We start from the raw sequence: 21,463 nt of genomic DNA, 5'->3' as shown, positions 1-21,463 counted from the left end.
TCGTTAAAAAAATACACTACCTAAACACATTATTCTTCTTTTGTATAAATTTAAAAAAAAATTTGGTTCAAATTTGAAAATAATTTGATCCCGTTAAAGTTTAACAAAGAGCTATACCCAAATGTAGCATACTTTTGGGCTGAACATTTTAGATTTTGTAAGCAAAAGGGATGCATCTCTTAGGATGAATATACAAATCTGGTCACACTACATTTTACTTTTCTTTTCCCGCTCTTTAACGGTGTTTCAAAATGTGGTTTAAATCAAAGCAAAAAATTAAGCAACCAAATACTTTTTTAAACTACATATAATAGTAACTTTAATGATTTTAATTGTGCAAAAAGGATTTAAATTATTATTATTTGGCACAGAAACAAACTACAAAATACGGAAAAGTGGGTATCTTAAGCCTATGGTAATTATATACACTGGTTTGCCTTACAACTAATCTCTGGTAAATTCAGCTAGTCTTCTTTGTTTGCCGCGGGCGATGGGCGGTGCGGCAGGAACTGGTATTCGCTGTCGGTGCCGATAATGTAGGTGGGTATGTTGCCACGCCCCTTGACGTAGGTCATGCCCCTGTAGTTGCACTGGATGTTGAACTCGCGCAGCTTAAGGGCCGTGTTCTCGGTGACCTGGATCTGTCCCGGAACTCCGGTGGAGTCCATGCGGGAGGCCATGTTCACAGGATTGCCCCAAATGTCGTAGTGGGGCTTTGAGTTCCCCACCACTCCGGCCATCGCCCTGCCATGCGAAATCCCGATCCTCAGCATCCCGTAATCCGTGCTGCCCTCGTACTCCGTCTGCATATTCTCCGTATTAAAACGTCTCATGGTCCTCATCAGATCCAGGGCAAACTCGGCCATCACCCGCACCACCTCGTTGCTGCTGCTCCCGTTTTGGGTGGTGCTGATCCGTGGTCCATTACTCGTAATCACATTGCCCTCGTACTGACCCCGCTCGAGGTCGAGATCCAGGGCTATGTTGCTACCATTCCCATAGGGCACCCGCTGAACTCCATCCGTATTGGAGGTGCGGGCTCCATCATAACGACTCCTTCTTCCATTTGGCATCAGCGACACATTGCGGAACTTCATCTGGGGGGCATTCACCTGCTCGGAGCGAGAAACATCTAGGCCACAGGCCGCCATGTACGTCCAGTTGGCCACCTTGATCTTCTCCACGCGCAGGCTCTGCGAGTACTTGTTTAACTGAAGTAGAAAAATAATAATATTAGTATATTCTTCAGGGAAACCCAAAGCTCTATTCTAGATATAATTTTATTTCTAAGTGATTTTGGAAACAGTATTTGATTGGTAAATTAGTATCCATCTTTTTAACGTGGTTAAATAAATAAATGTAAATTTTTATTACGAGTTTAACGAGGTGTGATACTCAATACTAAGAAGATTATTTACCATGGTTTTTAAGCACAGACCGCTTTGTACTTGGCATTCAAACATGACTCTTATGTCAAAATACTTTATTTAAGCTAAAAATACTTTTTTTAATGACAGTATTATCTATAACTATTATATATAAGTACTATTCTTTTCCTTCGATTGAAAATAGGTACCATTTATCTCGAAATACTGCAGATAAAAAGTTACCATTATCTAATACAAGTCATACTTTGGATATAGAGAACTTCTTTATACTACGTTTTGATAAGATTGCCATGCTGTAGTAACTCAGTGACTAAATTTAGGCATTTAATATCTGTAGGGGGTTCACTGAAACTTTTGCCAGACTACTCACCACATCGTCAAAGTCACAGATTATCTCGTTCAGCACTCGCAAACCTATCTTGTCGGTGTCGAAGTTTTTAATGGAGGCAAACATTACCGCCACATTGTCGTACTCCTCGTAATAGAGCTCATTTTGGAGTTGGTTGGACAGATAAAAGTCGGCTGAAGGGGTTGTTTAGGGTTAGATTAGTATGGAACACAATGTTTAGTATTTTAAGCAGTGGTCACCAGTAGTGGAAGCGTAGAAAATTTCTATCCCATGGGCCGCTTCAACTGGTAACCACTGATTTGGAGGAAAACCTACCGACATGCGTGGGCAAAATATTGGTAAGTAGCACTTTAATGGTGTCATTGGTGATCAAGGCATCCTCCTGCTTTTTAAGTAGTTGTCTTTTCCAGCTGTTAAATCAGAATTATATGAATACTTCTTCTCACAAACCATAGACTTACTACACTTACTTGTAGTCCACTTTGGCAATGAACTCCGTTTGCCGCTCCATCAGATGGAAAATTCCAAAGGTGATGATCATCAAGAGAATATGCGAGTACCTTGCATTAAAGTTCACATTAGTAGAGGGACTGTTGGCGTAGATAAAGTTGAATTCGGACACCACCAGCACTGCATATCCAATCATTATCAGCGCGGAAAAACAGGACTTGATGATAAAGGGAATCCGGGTGAACAGAAACGACATGCCAATCACCAAGGTCATGCAGTTGGTCAGGATCTGCAGAGAAATTAGACAATGTAATGGAGGTATTAGTTATTAACTTATGGGGCTTTCCCCACCCAAGGATGAAAGCACTGCACCCGCTCGTCGTAACTGGGCTCCAGATCCGCGTAATCCTCATCGCGGCTGCAGCCCACCACTTGCATGATGGCCACCGCACAGTAGGAGAAAATGATTAGGAAGTACATCACTATCCGGATGACCACATTCCGCTGCATTTTATCTGAAAGCCGGAAGAAGAATCCACTTAGCCTGCCATTCGGAGAAGACACATCCGCATCGGACATGTACATTATCCAGAGTTTCTTGTACCAGGATACGATCAGAAGCATGGTGAGCAGGATGATAGTGGTGCCATCTATGTACCAGTAGTGATAGCGGGCACTGAGGAGGGATTTCAATTCATAAGATGATCTTTCTTTTAGAATTTTGATTCACTTACTCCTTGCTAAGCAGCTGGATGGTCAGCAGACCCATGTAGATGGCCCAGGACAGGGCGATGCTGTACTTGAGCATCACATCCGGCTCCTTCATGTACTGGAACTCCCAGTTGCGGATGCGGAAGAACAGGCAGCAGGAGCTGATGTTGCGCCGGAAGGTCTCCTCCTCGATTTCATCCTGGGTGAGGCGAGTGCTTCGCCGGAATACTTTGGTGAGTCTGGAAAGGGGATATCTATTAGTCTTGCTTCTTATGGCAGTGGTTATCAGAATGTTACACAGTGTACAACTGCTTTGAAAGCAAAGCCAAAAAGACCACTCACTGTATCCTGCCGATGGGCATCTTGTCCAGCTCCCGGCACATCTCCAGCTTGGCCTGGTTGCGCACCTGGTTGTACTGGTGGAGCGTCGAGTTGTGCATGAAGTTGGCCTTGCTGGCCTCGCTGAGCTTCTTGGCCTGCCGCTCCCTCATCCTGCGACGCGGGTCGTGCATGGGGGCCTACAACTTTCGGTTCGATGTAATGGTGCTGGCGAGGATCTCGGGATCGTTCTCCGGGGAATACTCACGCGCAGTGACTTGATCAGGAAGGTGCGAATGCCGTGCTTCTGGAGCACTGGATCCTCTCGAGCCTTTTCGGTGCCGTCCTCGTAGAAGTACTCGCCATCCAGCAGGGAGAGGGTCTTCTGGCTCACATGCACCCTTCCGGTGGCTCCTGTTGCCTCCAGTCTATTGGCGATATCCACGTCCTTTGACCAGATGTCAAACTGCCACTTGGCGGCGCCAATTACACCGGACAGGACATCCCCTGAGTGGACACCAATCCTCATATCGATGTTCAGATGTCGCTTCTCCCTGGAATTGTAAATAGTTTAATAATCTATTGGTATCAAACCATTTTATAGAATCCTACAATTTTGAAGTATTTTGTGAATAAACATTTTACTTTAACATAGTATACCTATTGAACTATCTAACTAAATAGGTTCCCTGGAATTGCTAAGAATTTATGTACCTACAATGTACGATTTGTTTTTCACAAGAATTTTCGTTTATATCGATCTACTATATAGAATTTCCCAAAAAATTTTAAACAAGCTCTTCGGCAAACTCAAATTTGATTGGACATTTATAGGTTCACTTTATAGGTTTACCTTAGGCACAGCTATAAAAGAATTCATTTGAATTTCTATGTCTTATCAAATTTGGTTAAGTACTTGGAATAATTACGACCTGAAAACAATGAAAAAGCTACTTTAAATTTGATAGTTGCATTTCATACTCTCTAATATATAGAGCTAACATTCCTTTAATTTAACTATGCTAGATTTTAATAATCTACCCTCTAATCGCTATCAATAATCACAGCGTTCATCCGGTCAAATAAAAAACCGATTAATCAGTAATGCCTAACACAAACTGGCTAATGGCTTTTATAATTGATTAGGCCTGGAGTAAACTGTACCCACCTGACATCGCGAATGTCCTTGATCATCCTTAAACCCAGGTCCACACAGCACTTGGCGTGATCCACATTGGGATTGGCCAATCCTGCCACGCAGTAGTAGCAATCGCCCAGGAACTTGATCCTCAGCACGTTGTAATCCTCGCTGGCGCTGTCGAAACGCACGAAGAGATCATGCAGAGCCTCCACTAACTTTTTGACGTCCAAAGTGGTGGTCAGGTGGGTGTAGTTGACCACATCTGCATAGAGAACAGTGACGTCCTCATGGGGCTCTATAAAGAGGGTGCTGCAAGTACACAGTATAGTGATTTGAAATACCTTGTGATATTTTATAACCCTCACCCATGATCTGGTTGCCTCCACCTCTTCAGAGTCTGACTATCCGCACTCCTTCGCATATCCACTTGGGATCGTTGCTGGTGCTGCTGCTTAGATCTCTCGATGCGGTTCTTCACATCCTCCTGCAATCTATCCGCAATCTGGGCGGGCAGGATGCTCAGCAAGAGACTCCGCTCCTGATCTCTGGCGTAGCGCAACAGGAGATTCTCCTCCACATATTGCCGGCGATCCAGGAAGGTCGTCCGTAGCGCTATATCCCGCATCAGGCGAAAGAAAATCCCCAGGAGATTGACGCAACTCAGGTAGATGGCCTCATTCAGGATGCTGTGCATCTGGTTGTCATCCTTGGCGGTGATCACGAAGCTGTAGTTTATGATATAGCACAGAGTAACTGCCGATCCCAGGACAAAGGGTTGCAGAAGATAGGGAACCGGCATGAACATGTATATGGCATAGAGGGTGTACGCATCGTAGATCGGATTCAGGATGTCATTATGGCTGGTGGCATGGTACACATTCAGCCCGATGTCCATCAGGACCATCACGCAGACCGCCAGCCAGGAGGTGGCATAGACCACCCAGCTGTGCTTGCTCACCAGATCACTGCGGAAGTTGACGGAAAGCACCATCCAGATGACCAAGCCGGAGCAAATGTAGGCCACCATGTCCACGTACACGTATCTGATCTCCGGCGTGGTAAGCAGGAGGAGTGTGTGGATCACCGTCACCGCCACATGAATGAAGATGAACAGGGATAGGTATCCTACACGCAGGCGCCGCATGTACATGTCGTACGAGTCCTCCAGCTCCAGGTTGCGACATTTTCTCTAGGGGATTGGGGTGGTTAGAGTAGGATCAGTAGAACAGGAGGGAAGATTTATATTAAAAGATCCAACTTTAAGCTAGGGGGAAGTTCCCCTATGAGAATTCTTCAGAAGAATTGGGAACATTGAACATTGAACATTGAACATTGAATTGAATCGATTTTAAAATAAATCTGAAATTAGTATCCACCTTGAAAAAACTTTATCATGACTTTGAGATTAAATCAATCTTGGCTCTCTTTGGTCGAAAAAACGGTTGTAAGAACGTTTTTTTCTGAGTTTGTACGTTTTAGATATTTGTATATATTTAGTGCCCTTCTCTCATACTTAGATTAGGTTTATTGTTAACGTCGCACCTAGAAGTGCTGGTACTTTACTAATATAGTTGTCATCATTAACCTTAATAGGAATATGAACGAATGGGCCTTTGGGATTTTCTTATCGCTCGAAAAAATCCATAAGTACAAAAAAAGCGTTTAAGTTTTTGGGTATATATAAAAAAGGTAAAGTAGAGTGGATATTCGTTTGATTTCATCGGGAGGTAATAAGCTAATTTATTATTATTGGTGCTTATAAGAGATGTAAAAATAAAGGTGATAACGAAACATCATTCCCTATTACAGCAATATATGGTCTGTAATGTTTTGGAACCTTGCATTCGGTTGCAATTTGGTTAGTTGAGATTTGAGTGTTGGCTTATAAAGATTGGTGCTGCATATAAAGATAAAGCATGGCCCGAATAAAACTTTCCACCCCTGCTAGATGTTTTTGTTGTCATAGCTATAGATAGATATAGATCCATTCAGAAATATGAACCACTTACCACTAGATACGACCATTCCCAGTTTTTCTCGTTCTGCACCGTTTGGGACTGTTCGCTGGTCCTGGCCAACCTGATGGGATTGGTGCGGTTGTACTCGATGGCCGAGTCGAAGTACGAGTCCATGGTGGCTCCAGATCGGATGGGATAGGACTGGCTTGGATCACAGTAACTGCAGCGGGATCATTTTCGGGGGCAGCTATCCGCAATCAGGGGAATCAGAGGTATCACCTATTATCGGATCAAACAATTAGCCACAACGCTATTTATCAGCCATACAGTTCCAGCAACAAATTGAGCCCCAATAAGCATTGAATCAGTCGCTTATCGACAACCAAAAAAAAAGAGGGAGGAGTACGGAAACCCTCTGTGGATTTCAGATTTCGTGCTTCCCTGGGCTGCAAAAACAGCAGCTAATTTAGCAATTTGTCTGATGTTCCCTTGATAGTGAGTGGTAATAGCTAATAGCTAATGGTCTGTAAATCACACTCACCCGCACTCGCACTCCAAATCGAAATATAATCAGGCGGAGTCCGTTTGCATTATCAGCTGCAATTCGATGCCAGAATGGAAGTGCGGAAAAGAGTGAAGGATCACGGCTATATGGCTGTGTAATTTATTTATGGGCTTTGCACGTATGGCCGGGCACTTGAGGCGACCGATTTCGCACTTCACTTTCGTTGAGTAATAAATACGATAATAATTAATAAAAAATTAACACCACTTAAGCGCGTAGCGCTCCGAACAAGCCAATACACGGCGGACAGGTATCACAAATTACTCTTTTTTGCCGCGATAAGGCGTTCGCCCCGATTTCGATTTCAGGCGACTTAATTGCCTGCGGGAGCCGATATCTATATGCACGACCGATGCCAACCAACTGCTGCGACCAACTGAGGAAACACACCTGTCGTCGAATCGACGAATCGCATTGTTGATGGCCGAGTGCTGAAAGTCGAGTGCGGAGTGGAGCGTTCGCGGCTTATCAGTGTGAAAAGTGTTTGGCGCTCGTGGCGCTTGATTGATGACACAGCTGTAGAGTGGTTAGTTGTTGGGGAAATCTATTGAATAATTCATTTTTCCGTAATTTTGATTTATTATATGTAATTTTTTTGTTATAACATCTGGTTTTTCTTACATTTGAATTCAAATTTGAATTTTGGGCGCCCAAGAAGTGGCTCCCTCTGGTGCTTAACGTTTGTAACTAGGCTTTCCACCCCTGGTTTTTGAACTCTGTTCGGTTTTTCAACCGGTCACACTATTTGCACGACCTGGAAAATTTGTTTTGTTTTCCAAACAAAAATACAGTTTTCCAGTGTCCAAGTGATTTGTAATTGTAATTTGGGAGTCTTCTTTTTACTGGAAAAAAGACACCAAAACTTCTCATAATCACTAGTTTAAAGAAAGATTCCTTATTTTCTAAATAATGAAACCTTGTCATTAGAAGTGAAAGGTCTTCTTTAAAATAAAAACTATTAAATATTTTCTCGCGCCAACAGAAATATTAAAGAAAATTTGACTTCCCGCCAATAGGATGTGACCAGTTGTCAGTGTTTCGAAAATACCAACCCTTCATCAGTCGCTTTGGTATTCTGGTCGGCAAAGGTCACACCACCAGTCCAAGCTGTTTATTTTCTCACAGGTCGAAGAAAATTAATTGCAATTACTCGACAAGATATAAGATAAAGTCGGTAAAAGCAGTGGAAAATCACGGGCAGCCATGTCGGCCTTCACGGAGTCGGCGCTCCTCAAGAAACTGGCGGAGCTGAACAGCAGCCAGCAGAGCATCCAGACGCTATCCTTGTGGCTGATTCACCACCGCAAGCACAGTGCGGCGATTGTGAAGACCTGGCAGCGAGAGCTGGAGAACGGTGGGTAGTCCTGGGCAGGATCAGCATCCCATACCATCACATATCATGCTATATACCACCCCCACAGTTCCCGAGCCCAAGAAGCTGACCTTCATGTACCTGGCCAACGATGTCATTCAGAACAGCAAGAAGAAGGGTCCCGAGTACGGCAAGGAGTTCAACCACGTGCTGGGCAAGGTGTTCGCCCACATTGGCGAAAAGTGCGGCTCGGACAAGCTACTGGGCAGCCTGGGGCGCATCCTGAACATCTGGCTGGAGCGGGGCGTCTACGATCCCAAGGTTATTGCCGATTGGCGGGCACGATTGCACCGGGAATCGGCCGCCGCTGGCGGTGCCTCCTCTAGCAGCAATGGCAAGTCCAACGGCAGCAGTGAAAAGCCGGAAAAGGAGCGGGAAAAGGATAAGGATCATGCCAGCAGCAAGTCGGAGAAGTCCGAGCGACGGGAGAAGCGCAAGCACGAGGATCGCCACTCCAAGTCCAAGCGTCCACGGCAACATGCCCAGACCAGCAGCACCAGCAGTTCCAATTATGCCCCTCCGGCCGAGGAGGTAGTAGTTGTGGAGCCGGAGAACGGCCACACACCACCGTACTTGCCTTTGGGGGAGCCCCCGGAGCCCGAGGAACTCATCAAGGCTCTGACCAGCATCGAGAACTCCGCTTCCAGTGATGCTGTGGTGCGTGAGAGAATCGCCAAGCTGCCGCAAGAAATATCCGAGATCAGCTGCATCAGCAAACTGGAGGATAAAGACAAGGCTAAGGCTTTGGCCGTGCAGGTGGGTCCTAGTCACTAATGTACATATGCAGATGTTGTCAAAAAAAAGTACCTGATTGTACTTAAACAGATAAAACTCTAACCAGAGCTACTTCGTTGGTCACATCTGTTTAACTTTTATGCCAGAACGTTGCCCAATTAAGACTTGAATTCATATATCTTTCCTTTTTACAGGTCAACGAAGCTGTGGATCTGCTGAACGATTACAACGCTCGACTGGCGGCGGAGATGGAGGAGCGCGCCAAGCTGGCCACCATGCTGCGAGATTTTCAAGTGGAGCAGAAGGAACTTCTCTCCCAGGCGGAGCTACGTCTCGATGTACGTTCTGCGCCATTTTTTAAGCACTGCATGCCTCTTGGGGTTGCTAGATAAATTTCCTTGTAAAAAATTGGGTGGTTTTCCATCACAGAACTGATTAAAAATAGTTTACCTACTGTAAATTGAAACCTCTGCAAACCTTTGGCCTAGCTTTTTGTTTATTTATATATTTGATTAAAAACCCGAATCAAATTTAATGTAGTCCCCCTTTTATTACTTGTGCTTAAACATCGTCGCCTAATTCCGTGTGTCTCATTGCAGGAACACAAGAAGAAGCTGGCCAAGATGTTGGGCCTGCAGAAGGAGATCCACGACCACCTCTCCAACCTGCCCGACCTGACCCAATTGCCGGACGTTACCGGCGGACTGGCACCCCTGCCCTCCGCAGGCGATCTCTTCAACGCCCTGCATTGATTTAAATCGAGATCCAGATTCAGATCCTGATCCGTAAGGAGTCACAATAAGTCAAGCCTAAAGTTTATACATTTATTTGCAATTGTCCCCCTTATTGGCCTCCCCAAACACAAATCCAGAAATCCCCTGATTGTAATCCAAACACACCCCCTAATGACGTTTTAATTATAGCATCTATTTGCAAGCAACTTACACTCTCGGCTTTCTCAATCTTCTAAGTTAGTGCATCACGTAGTTGGCTGCTCCCTGCCACTTTTCGGTGAAGGAAATAATGTCGGCAATTCCACTGCCTGGGGACATCTTCAAGGCCACCGAGAACTTGCTCCAGACGTCGCGATTCACCTGGTTGCTCGATCCCTGAAAGGTCACCGGTTGACGACCCCTCACGGGAAAACCACTCAGCATGCATGGCAGATCATTGGGCCCCAAACTGGATTCGTACAGCCCACGATCATCGGTGGGCAGCTGCTGGTCCACCTGCTGATCCATGCTCACGGCGAGAACCCATTCGCGCACCTCCTCGTGCAGATTGGGATCGTTCTTCAGGTGAATATCCTCCGGCAAGGGAACGGAGCTGGGAAAATCGGTGCTAAGCAGATCGGTATGGTCCACCAACTGGCCGGAACCCTCTTCAATGGCCTCGCACACGTCCAGATAGTGATTGAGCATCACAAAGGCCTCGGACTCCCGACCTGCCTGGCGGAGATCCATCCCAGCTTCGTAGAAACCCTTGTCCACCGGCAGGATATCCGTATGACGGAGCAAGGCCAAAGATAAACGCAAAGCCACCGGCTGGAGTGCCTGCACCTCCTTACAAGCTGCTCGGGTGGCATAGTAGTGGGCTATCAACAGGAACTGCTCCATGCTGACTGTGAATTGTGATTGTGCCTGCTCTGGATTTCCCTTAAGGGATTGCAGCAAGCGGGAGAGAAAGTCCCTCAACTGACGCCACAGGGTTCCTCCCTCCGTTTGCTCCTCACGCAAAGCCAAGCAATCCAAGGCGATCCTGGTGTAGATGTTGAAATGAGCCTCGATTGGAGGAGCCCCATAGCTCAAGTAGAGTCCCAGGGCCGTGGTGCAATTGCCCTCCCGAATCAGCTGGGCTGCATAGACGGCCACGTACTTCTGCAGCAGGGAAGGATTCAACTGCTTGGCCTTCTCTAGACAACGCTGCCATTGACCCTGTTCCGCGAGGAGATCCAGGGCGGACACTATGTCGATATCCGCCAGCTGCTCGATGTTGCCCTCGTGCTTCAGGCTGGCCTTCTGTTGCTGCTCCACATAAGCCAGGAGCTGCAGGTCCGCGTCGATCTCCTTAGCCAGCCGACGAGCCTTGCTCCACTGCTCCGTTTTGATAAACACATCCACAGCCTGCTTGGGCAGATCAGCAGCCAAATAGAGTTGGGCAGCGGGTCCTATCTGCTTGATGGCTAGCAATCTCGGTCCCAGAGACTGAGCCAACTCCTGGGCATCCGTGCCCTCCAGAAACTGATTGCAGATCTCAGCGGCTCTTAGGAGAGCTCTCTCCAAAGTAGCTGCATCCTCGGCATTGGAGGAATCTATCTGCATTAGACACTCGGCTGCCTTGCGGAACTGCTCCTTCTTGGCAAACTCGGCTGCCTTCTGCAAATAAGCACGGGAAATGGAGGCGGCGTCCTCGCCAGCTTGCGCCTGAGCCTGGCCACGTTGCAGTTGAGCCTGGAGACGCCTTAGGTCATTCAAAGCTGCCGGATAGTGCTCCTCGGCGATACGCAGAGCATCTTCGTAGAGGGATTCCTGTTTGTAGTGCTCCACAATCAAATCCGCACGATGGGCTCTTAAGAGAAGAGCTTCGTAATCCTTGTAGTTGCGGGTTTCCAGGGCAGCAGAAGCTTGTCCAATGAGAACCTCTCCCACTGCATCGGGTAGATGGGATTCGGCCACGTTTAAGGCCGCCTGCCAATCTCCCGCATGCTGGTACATCAATATGGCCTCCTTGGGCTTGTTGGCCTTCAGGAATTCCGCCTCCGCCGCCTCGAACTTGCCCTCATCCTCCAGAGACATGGCTATCTTAAGATGAACCTCATCTGTGGGTCTTCCAGCGAATCGACACAGCTCCATGGCAAACTCAAACTGTCCGGAGTCGCAGGCGAATCCCACTGCGGTGTCCAAAAGACCCAGTTTGCTGAGTAATCTGACAGCACTCTCCGTGGGCATAGACTTGGCCCACATGTAGGCCACCTGCTGGCTGGCTCCCTCGGTGCCCTTCTGCTTGGCCACGCGGTAGCCATCCTCCCAGCGACCCGAGGAACAGTACATGTGCACGGCGGATTTCCAATCCCCAGAGGCCACGAAGTGCAGCTCGGCATTCTTGAGTTTCCCGCGGGATTCCAGTTGTCGTGCCAGGTGCAAGTGAGTGCTGTCCAGCAGATCCTTGTGATAACGCTCCACCAGACGAATCATGGAGTCATATAGCTCCCTTCGCTTATACATAGCTATGGCCAGATCTGGTTCGTTCACGGCAACCAGAACCTTTTCTGCATCTCTATACTTTCCCTGATCCTCCAGAGTTCCAGCGAGTTGGACAAAGAGCTCCCGGAGTTCGTCCGCCTTCAGATACTTTTCACCTATCACATAGGCCCGCTCCCATTTGCCATGTCGATTCAGGAGTTCTATGGCCTCCTTGTGCAGACTCGCCCTCACCAACATGTCCTCTGCTCCATCCAGATCTCCTGCAAAGGCCAGATGCTTGGCCAGATCCACGGCATACCGCTGGATGAGCTCGGGTTCATCCAGAACCTTGGCTATTTGGACTGCCTTGCGCCATTGCTTGGCGCCCACTGCTGCCTCCAGGGCTTTTTGGGTGGCTCCCGCCTCTATGTAGTGGTTAATAGAGGCATCCAGCTGCTTGCGACTTACCAGCCAGTCGCCCCATTCTTCCTCTAAAGAAGTAACCTCCTGTGGCGCCACCACACGTCCCAGTTCCAAGGCTCTGGCATATGCTCCCCCCTTCCTGTAGAGAGCCAAGGCTGCTTCGGGGCGGGATAGCCGATGGGCTATATCCCCGGCCAGTTCGTAGAGCTCGGAGCGCACCAATCCCTCGGTGACCTGCAGCATCACCTGCTCGTCCTGCAGGATGTGGGGTGTCTTCAGGGCCAAACGAGCAGCCCTCGCCGGCTTGTTGGCCTTGAGGTACAGGGACATGGCCTGCTGAAGTTCACCCTGCTCCTCGAGTACCTGGCCAGCCTTCTCCTGCTGTTCGCTACTGAGTAGGTAATCCATGTGTTGCTGCTTCAGCTCGGAGATCCTATTGTATCCTCTTCTCTCCGCCAGAGAAGCAGCCTCATCCCACATGCCTAGCTGTTGGTACATCTTCAGAGCCGCTTCAATATCTCCTTGCTCCAGATATATCCTCTCCGCAGTGCGCAGATCTGATCCTAGAAGAGCCATCTTGGCACGAACTTCGGGACACAGGATGCCAGGAGAGCCAGAGGACTCCTCGAATTCATCCGCTTGCTGGATCATCTCGGCCAGATAGTAGGCCTTGGATACATTACCCAAGGCGGCATAGCATCGCTGGGCAACTCGGAGGTTTCCATCCTCTAGGGAGATCAGGGCCAGATTGTGCCACATGGCCTTGGCGGCGGGCTTGTCGCCCAGGGATTCCAGGAAGTGGACGGCTCTGCCAAAATCGCTGTCATTCACCGCAGTGCCAAACTCCACCAGGCCCTCATCCAACTGGTAACTGTGCTCACTGGGTCCATCCTGAGATCGAACCACTGTGCGACCCTAAAGAGATTATCCAGGATATATTAAGGGAACAGGTTTATGATAATCTAAGGAGCAACTTACATTTTCCCGGAGCACCTCGATGGCTTCTCCGCGGACACTTTGCATGGTCACATGCTCGGGCAAATCGATGTTGTACCAGATGGCCAAATTGGAGTTGCTCTGGGCCACCACCACATCGCTCTGGGGAACCCACTGGACAAAGGATATATTGCTAAGCAGGGTCTGCTTCTTGCCCGTGTAGTTATCCACCAAGATCAATCGCAGTTTCTTATCCCGGAAGAGGAGCTTATGGGCAGTCTCACTTAGTTCCAACCAGTCGATCTTGGTCTCATGATTGATCTGACCACTGGTCATCCTACTAACCAGATCCACCACGCAAATCGTTTTGGCGTCCAGCAGGAAGGCCAGCTTTTTGTTTTCCCTGCCGTTTCCTCGCTCATTTAGACGCACGGAGATCACATGGGGATTCACGAATTCCGTTCGAACAGATCCTAGGATAGAGTTTTCACCATATTCCACTAAACTCAGTTCGCCCACATTGAAAACCAAGCAAACGGTGGGGTTTTCAAAGTAGAATCGCTCGTGGTGACCGGAGGCTGTCCAGGGAACCTCGCTGCTCAAGTTTCTTGTCAAATCACAAAGGATCAGGGATTCCTCGGTGCGGGCCACCAGATAGTTATCCCTGCCCATAATCCTAACATCATCGATCTCCAGACCCAACTGCGATTCAATGGTGAGCTGTTGCGAGGGTTCTGTGAGGGAGCTCACTAGAAGTTGACTGGGCGCCACGAAGATCAGCTCGAACTTGTCCTGCCACACGGTGCGTCGAAGTACGGACTCGAACAGAAGCACTGCTCCACTCACGGATCCCAGAGCGAGTCGGGCTCCATCCCTTCGCCAGAGGAGGCTGCTCAGGGTGTACAGACAGGCCACCTCCTTGCTGGCACTCTCGCTCCAAGCTCCCTGTCTAGGACTCCAGGCGAAGATGCGAATCCTGTCGAAGCTTCCAAAGGCCACCGCCTGTCCATTGGGACTACAAGCGGCCACAGTGAACTCCCTTTCGCCCTCAGTCCTGGAATGATCGAAGGTGCGTAACTGGCGACCCTGAAAGGAAGGAGATTTACTCGATATATACAAAACTAGCTCTATAGTGATGAGTATCAATGTAGAGCCCAAACTATATGTTTTAGCTTATAACTGATAGCTAGTTGGAATATTAATCTTTTTTCTCACCATGCTGTCGTAAAACACAATCCTCTGATCACAGCCACCCACGCAAAATCCCCCCTGTGGCCAGGCCAAGGCAAAAGGTGGCACCGAATGCTGCACCACTCTGCCCAGTGGTTCCGTGGCCTCGTCCGTCATGAAGTAGCGGATAATGGTTCCATCATTATGGCCACTCAAAAAGCCAGTTCCCTTGGTATTAGCAGCCAAGGAAATGCAAATACTATCACCGCCATAAAGACTTTGGGATTTATTGCTCTTGCTATGTAAAGCACGGACTTTGCCATCCTCAAGCCCTTATAGGGATAAAGATTTAGTTAAATAAATATATTTTATTAGGTAAAATAGACTTACCTGCAATAATGGAACCCGAAGTGAGCCAAATCAGGGCAGTAACAGCACTAGCCTGAGGAAACTTGTTACATATCACCTTCTTGTCGTTCCAAGATTCCCCCAGCTTGTATACATAGACTATGCTATCGCTCTGGCCCACTGCCAATTTGGTGGAATCCGGACTGAAGGCTAGTCCCCGAATCACATAGGAGTTCTTTCCATTTGAAGGATTAGCTGGCTTGGTGCTGAACTTATCGCGTCTTTCTCCTGCATCATCATAAAGTAGTATATGACGATCAGCAGTGGCGATGGCAAGTTTTTGCTGGTTAGGAGACCAGGCTAGTCCCGCTATCCTTTGAATTTGCTCCTTGAAAAAATATATTACAATTTTTAACGCGTTTAAAAAATGTACAAGAAACACAATTTTGTTACGATAAAGAACGAGTCTTTATATAAAATAAAGTTATTTTTATGATTTAATGATGAAATAGGACTTGAGAAAGTAACAGAGCTATGTTAATTTACTAAGTATTCTTGAGATTTCCATAATTATTTTTACAGTTTATTGCTTACCTGACCCTCCAGCAAGGTTCGAAGATATTTCAACTGCATTTTTCCAAGGATTTCCTTAAGATTTACAGTATTGCTCTTGAATTAATTTTCCGATTATAAATTTGTTAATTTTCCTGGGCAGCTTTTGCCGTTGTTGTGGTCCGTGTCAGTTGTTGTGGCAACCGGGAGCTCGGCAACCACCCACTGCCACCCCTGCCACCCCCTGCCACCCACTTCCACCCCTTTGTGGTGTCGCTGTGTTGTTTTGTTGTCTATTTTCTTGGCGCTTCCGCTTTGCGCTGCCATTCTAAATAAATGGCCTTTGTTTTGAGATGCAGCAGGTGCCGGGCCTGCCACAGGATGGGCCAGGATGTGGAACTGCGCGTGGTTGGTTGGGGGGTGGTGGGTGGCTCCTCTGGGTGGGTGGGCGTCCCACCCACAGCACAAAGCTGTTGCTTTCTCTGCAGACAGCGCTGTCCGCTGTGAGTTGTCCTAGTCCTTTCAGCGAGAAAGAGAGCGCAGAGAGTCCTGGCCGCTGCGCATGTCCTGCGAAAAGAGAGAGGCAGACTCAGGTGAGAGGTCAACTCATACAGGTGTGCTGTGGCGAGAGCGCATGACCTTGGGAGTGGGTTTGGGGGAGGGTTCCTAACATTGTTCTAAATGAGCCCTCTATCGGTGTATTTTCCTGCCTCTGTTAGGTTTTTACATGATACAATAGTTTTATGGCAAAAATGATTCAGTATAAGATGAAAATACACCCCCGATTTTATGATATAAAATATCCTTCTTATACTTATCACTGCAAGCAGTTAAAACAGTTTAGATGGACAGAAAAATAGCATATGATATGATTGAACTACTGTACTGTTCTACTCAAATTCTACTCAAACTCTCTTGAGTGATAAAGTTGTATTGTATATTTTTATCAACAGCTAATATCTAATAGAGATGAGTAAGAACTGACTTTGGCTACTAAAAATTTACATATATCTCAAAAAATGTTCTTTAAAATATATTTATTTATTTTATAGCTTACAAATATAATTGACTTAGCTTACACGTCCCTACAAGCAGTTATATTTGTATTTTACTTCTCGCTTAAACTGCTTAATTATCCTTCCATGTGCTCCTGCTTTCATATCCTTGCTAAGTAAACTGCTTGCTCCATTTGGCTTTACTGCTTTTCAACCCCTTATAAACACGATTTTCGGAGTGCCAGCGAAACTTTCACCACCATTTCCCCAGGAGGATGCTCTGCGAAGTCACTTCTCTCTTTACTTTCTCTGCATTTTCACACCCTCTCTTTGGTTTTAATCGGCTCTGCTCTCGTCCTTTCGGCAGCTCGGGAGTCTCTCGTTTTTGGCCAACATCGTTTGCCTTGGCCAAGTCAAAAGGACTTACGGAGGCAGCTGGATAAGGCGGCTGCTGATTATTTTATTCAATGGCGGAGGCCAAGTCACAGCGCCAACGTGGCTAATGTATGGCCCAACGCATTGTGGCAGGTCAAAGCGGGCAATTCAGTCTGGTTTTCGGCTCTGGTTGGTCCTTTGGTCCTTGGTCCTTTTTCGGCCGAGCCTTTGGCCTTTTCCTGAGCCACTCTGCTTTGTGCCAGTGCCTGGTTGGCATCCCTTTAATGAGTTTCATTAATTAAAGCTACTTTGTTGCCACTGCTTGTTCTTTCCGCTCTGTGATCTATGTGTGAGGGGGCTTGTGTGGGTGTGTGGGTAAGCAGGATGGGTGTGTGAGTGTGCATGAGTAAACATGCAACATGAATTTTGTCCTTGACTTTTAATGGGTTTATGACAAAAGCGCTGCCACCGCCCCTCACAAAAAGGAATAGATCCCCCCGTGGAAACGTTGCTAATGTGCAGGGCGTTCTCAGATGTGTTCCTATACAGGAATATATATGTAATGATACATATAGAGCCATACATGTGCGTGGGTGTGAGTGCGGGTAAAAGAGTTGTTAAAGCGGACGTCTGCCGGAAGCTCTTGTGGGTGCCATTTTGGTTCATGTTCCATGCGACGCACGCCATTTTTATCTCGCTTCCTTTTGCCCTGCCTTAAACCATTCGCATTCGCCAGACTTTTGTCTCTAAAACTTGGCTGCTTCCCTTGGCTTTGCTCCCCTGATCTGTCACTGTTTCCTCGGCCATCCCTTTTCCCTTTGATATTGGTCCCTTGGTCCTGTGGCGTTTTGGCTGTCGCTGCATTTTTTAGCCATTTCAGCCATCTTAGCCACCGCAGCCATCTTAGCCACATCCACATCCGTTTGACGGCGGCGTCTTTCGCTTTCGGGCCCAGCTTAATTTGTCGTCTTACAATTTTTATCTCCTCGAGCAGGCGAAGATGCGCTCAAGATGCTATCAATTAGGAGGATGCCAGTCGAGAGGAAGCTCATGGCTTTGCTTTAACCCGTTTAAAATCCGTGTCTTAAATTGAAAATTGCAAAAACAGATAGCTTCCCCTTAAAGGCAAACGTTTATTAAGGTTAAAAAATATTTAAACAAAATATTGGACGTTAAAAGTGTATACCTAATATTAAATATAGGAAGATGTACTAAATACAATCCTGTAAGTAAACGTTGTATGTGTAAAACTCTAAGCAAAAAAAAGGTATAACAGCTTTAACATTAATTTGAAGTACTTTAAGGTTTTTGCTTAAAAGTTTTCATATTATATTTGCACTCTCTTGACCACCAAAAATAGTGTATATACAAAATTAAAGCGAACTATTTTTTAAATATAACAAAAACACGTTTTTTTCCAGCTCCCTTTCATAGCTGTGATTAAACTACCTTTAAAGAACCCGTCAACATTTCGTTCCAATTTAATTTGGCTGTAAGCACTCCTGACCAAAATGGGTTAAGCCAACTTTGGCAGCCGCAAGAGCTGCGCTAATTCAGCTTTAAGGCAACAATCTGGTTAAAACTCTCATAGCCGCAACTCAAATCTGGGCATTAGTGGCTCGCGTACTTTTTCGCAGCGCCAGGCGAAAGCGAAAACGGAAACTTTCCTCAACTTTGGGTATACAGTATACCCCACACACACTCACAATGGACCAGTCTCCCAGGGATTTCCCAGACCGTGCGTAGAAAGGAAAGTGCAACTGCAACAAACTCGAAAAGTGCGGCAGGAAGTGCGCGAAATAACAGTAGAACACCAGAACAGCAGAACAGCGTCAGCCGAGTGCAACTTCGAGTGGCGAGAGGGGCAAGTGCAATGCATAATGAATAACATTTTCAAATTAGTTTCCGGTCAGCGGAGATTTTTACGCAGTTTGTCAAGCGCATGAAAGAAAGTCCATGGGGTGCATTCACTGAAAACAAAAGAAAGCCACTGCTGAAACAAAGAAAGCTGGAAAAAGCGCAAGTCGGGAGAGTTTAATGATGAATTTGTGCCGCGAAATGGCAACAGTTTTGGCCAGTTGGATTCTTAAATTATAGAATTTAATTTCAGTAATTTGGAAGAATTTTAAAAGCATTTTGAGGTAAGTGCATAATTCTATTTAAATGGTTAGAACTAAAATGGTTTAAAATTAAATTTTTAGATTAAGGAATTTAATTTTAGAAATGTTGAAGAATTTTAATTGTCATTGGTATATGTAAAATACTTTAAGGTAAATAATTACTATGTTTTGCAGAATTTTAAATGCAAAGGCTTTACCTAAAGTACTTGAAGGTAAGAAACCATTTATTTAAATGCTTCATGCTTCACAAATACCTATGTACAACTAGGCTAAATTGCTCTCCATCTTGTGATATTTACAATAAATTATCATATTCCTGAAATATGACCTGTTCCAAATGGCAATGTCCTTTAATAACACCCACACATGGCCAGAACAGATAGCAATTCAGCTGAATAATACCGAAACTCCAATCTATTTCCATCAACTGCCATTTAAACTCAGAGACCGCTCGCTCTGGCTCTGAAATTATAGTCCCCCTGTCAGGATATATAATTATTATATGCTGCTAACGTGCAATCAAAGCGATTGCCATAACAATAATAGCAGCGACAGGAGGAGGTAAATGAGGAGCCTAGGTCAATCATTTAACAAGCCCCCATGGAGAGCAGGAAGTGGAGTGGGACTGGGAATTCGAGGTGGCTGGGTGTAGGCAAGCAGAACGTAAAAATACAGAAAGGAGAGCCATAATAATGTACATAAATGTCTACATCTGGCCATTATAATGGGGGATAGCAACGGGGCCCTGAACTGGAAGCATTCTGCCGTACTGCCGTTCTGCCGGCATAATGAAATCAAAATATGCCTCATGCCTCCGCTTTTTTGGCATTGGCCGTATAGTATATGGTACATAGAGAATGTGTACGGCAACAATTTGCGTTACAAATTGGCACAACAATTGCAAAATAATCACCTTGGAGAGCTGGAGGATTGTGTGGCCGACTAGTTTGCCCAGTTCCACTTGGCTAGCTCCTAGTTCGGATGCTGCCAGTTGGACTCCCCACTGACCAGAGCAGCCAGTTAAAAGTATTAAAACAGGGGCCTCGCTCCGTCCAACCGACCAACTGCATCCATTCAATCGAAAAATTGAAGCCATCGTTGTGATAGCTCACGGGCATCATTTGCGAGGACCACCAGAAGCACTTTTAGCCAAATGAAATGTGGCACAATGAACTTTGCCGGCCAAGTCCTTTGGCCTTTTTGGCTGCCGGCTCAAGTCATAACTTCCGAGATTCTCAGATGCGGAAGATAGATGGCTGGCCAAACAGCAAAAGCGTTGTTTGTACTTGTATTTTATATTATCTCGGGATGAGCTGAAAATTTTCACGAGTCCAAGTCAAAAGTTTTGCGAGAGGCAAAAAGTTTTGCCAATTAGATGATTAGCAGTTGCCCTCGGGGTATTATTTTTTGGCCAGGCAATTAAAGCTGAACTTAAAACACTCCGAATCGTTTAGCCCACTGACATTTGCAGTCCATTCGATTGGGCCAATAACATTTCTCGATATTCATGACCGCATATTGTGGTCGGACTGTTTTGTTGGACGCAAACACGAGCCGAACAATCGGCCCAGAAGAAACATAAAACCGAACCAATGTCTGGATACAAATGGAGTCCTTTTAGATTGCTATTGGCAAGAGCACCCTTTTTTTGGAGCAGGAGATGGATTGCACAGGGAAAAAGTTTGATTTGTATTTATTTTAAGGTCAACTGGTAAAAGTTTTCAAGTTAAAACAAACCTTGTTGGGTTGAAGTTGTTTATCACTAGATTGGAGCTTATTATCATAGAGGATACTCTCACTTTAGGGGATTTCGGTGGCGTATATTGTAAAATCTTTTCTTGGTTTGATCCTACGAAATATTACTGAATTTCGGTTTTTAAGTTTAGATTTTAAGGGCAAGCCGTACTCTTTGTGTTGTGATCCTCCAGGAAAAAGAGCCTTAACTTTATAGTTATTTTAGGGTGGAACTTTTTTAAAATCCTTCCTTCCCCAAAACTATTTGTTTGGGTTAAGATAAACAGAGAATCGCTCCCAAAACATATCTGGAAAATTTGCCCTGTGCACATACACGCCATGCATGACTAGTGTTTGTGCGCTTTATTGTCGAACTGGCGTTTCTGCCCTGCTGCTTTTGGCCAAACAGTGGGCCAGTGTGAGCGCTATTAGCCGAGAGGGCTGCCAAATAAAGGCGAAACATTTGTACCGACACATGTGTGTGTGTTTTATGTCGCGATGTCAGCAGGAACACTTTACGTTTCATATTTGCCAGGCCACTGAGCATACATATAGAAAATATACATATATATATATATACGCCCACATTGGATTCCTGGGCGTTACATTCGAGCCGAGTTTCGTTTCGTTTGCCGTTTTCT

The 21,463-nt window shown here is 46.1% G+C and overlaps 3 protein-coding genes across 5 annotated transcripts; 1 reads left to right on the top strand and 2 right to left on the bottom strand.

The window, feature by feature from the left end:
* Positions 1-396: 396 nt before the first annotated feature.
* Positions 397-7,277, bottom strand: ACXD (Adenylyl cyclase X D). 3 transcript variants are annotated; one of them, XM_017079531.4, is made up of 12 exons: positions 6,857-7,273; positions 6,367-6,594; positions 4,723-5,546; positions 4,385-4,666; positions 3,485-3,770; positions 3,241-3,416; positions 2,922-3,137; positions 2,539-2,863; positions 2,208-2,476; positions 2,053-2,147; positions 1,759-1,910; positions 397-1,211 (listed from the first exon to the last, which is right to left on the bottom strand). In XM_017079531.4, exons 2-12 carry the CDS (start codon positions 6,487-6,489, stop codon positions 465-467), a joined length of 3,495 nt encoding a protein of 1,164 aa, XP_016935020.2. In that variant the 5' UTR covers positions 6,490-6,594; positions 6,857-7,273; the 3' UTR covers positions 397-464. The 3 variants fall into 3 exon arrangements, with proteins under 3 accessions (XP_016935020.2, XP_016935021.1, XP_016935023.2); XM_017079532.4 differs by lacking the exons at positions 4,385-4,666; positions 4,723-5,546; positions 6,367-6,594; positions 6,857-7,273 and having other exon boundaries at positions 3,241-3,422; positions 3,485-3,626; XM_017079534.4 differs by lacking the exons at positions 397-1,211; positions 1,759-1,910; positions 2,053-2,147; ... (1 more) ...; positions 2,539-2,863; positions 2,922-3,137 and having other exon boundaries at positions 3,282-3,422; positions 6,857-7,277.
* Positions 7,278-7,954: 677 nt separating this feature from the next.
* LOC108012435 (regulation of nuclear pre-mRNA domain-containing protein 1B) lies at positions 7,955-9,931 on the top strand. Its single transcript, XM_017077801.4, has 4 exons — positions 7,955-8,234; positions 8,302-9,008; positions 9,182-9,325; positions 9,587-9,931. Exons 1-4 carry the CDS (start codon positions 8,084-8,086, stop codon positions 9,737-9,739), a joined length of 1,155 nt encoding a protein of 384 aa, XP_016933290.2. The 5' UTR covers positions 7,955-8,083; the 3' UTR covers positions 9,740-9,931.
* Oseg2 (intraflagellar transport protein Oseg2) lies at positions 9,894-15,796 on the bottom strand. Its single transcript, XM_070995712.1, is given in 5 exon segments — positions 9,894-13,507; positions 13,571-14,614; positions 14,744-15,034; positions 15,036-15,434; positions 15,641-15,796. Coding segments are annotated over 5 exon segments (5,322 nt in total). The 5' UTR covers positions 15,680-15,796; the 3' UTR covers positions 9,894-9,958.
* Positions 15,797-21,463: the final 5,667 nt, after the last annotated feature.

Source organism: Drosophila suzukii, chromosome 3, assembly GCF_043229965.1.
Source record: "Drosophila suzukii chromosome 3, CBGP_Dsuzu_IsoJpt1.0, whole genome shotgun sequence".
Lineage (NCBI taxonomy): Eukaryota > Metazoa > Arthropoda > Insecta > Diptera > Drosophilidae > Drosophila > Drosophila suzukii.
Note: the sequence above shows the minus strand (reverse complement) of the source record. Positions and strands in the feature narration are given on the sequence as shown.

Bases quoted from the DNA above. Each gene is read 5' to 3' on its own strand.
- ACXD (XM_017079531.4), bottom strand. From the start codon at position 6,489: ATGGACTCGTACTTCGACTCGGCCATCGAGTACAACCGCACCAATCCC. The intron at 4,667-4,722 runs GTGAGGGTTATA...GTGTACTTGCAG, and splicing joins TGGAGGCAACCAGATCATGG to CACCCTCTTTATAGAGCCCC. The intron at 2,148-2,207 runs GTAAGTGTAGTA...CTGATTTAACAG, and splicing joins ATTGCCAAAGTGGACTACAA to CTGGAAAAGACAACTACTTA.
- LOC108012435 (XM_017077801.4), top strand. From the start codon at position 8,084: ATGTCGGCCTTCACGGAGTCGGCGCTCCTCAAGAAACTGGCGGAGCTG. The intron at 8,235-8,301 runs GTGGGTAGTCCT...CCACCCCCACAG, and splicing joins GCAGCGAGAGCTGGAGAACG to TTCCCGAGCCCAAGAAGCTG. The intron at 9,326-9,586 runs GTACGTTCTGCG...GTCTCATTGCAG, and splicing joins AGGCGGAGCTACGTCTCGAT to GAACACAAGAAGAAGCTGGC.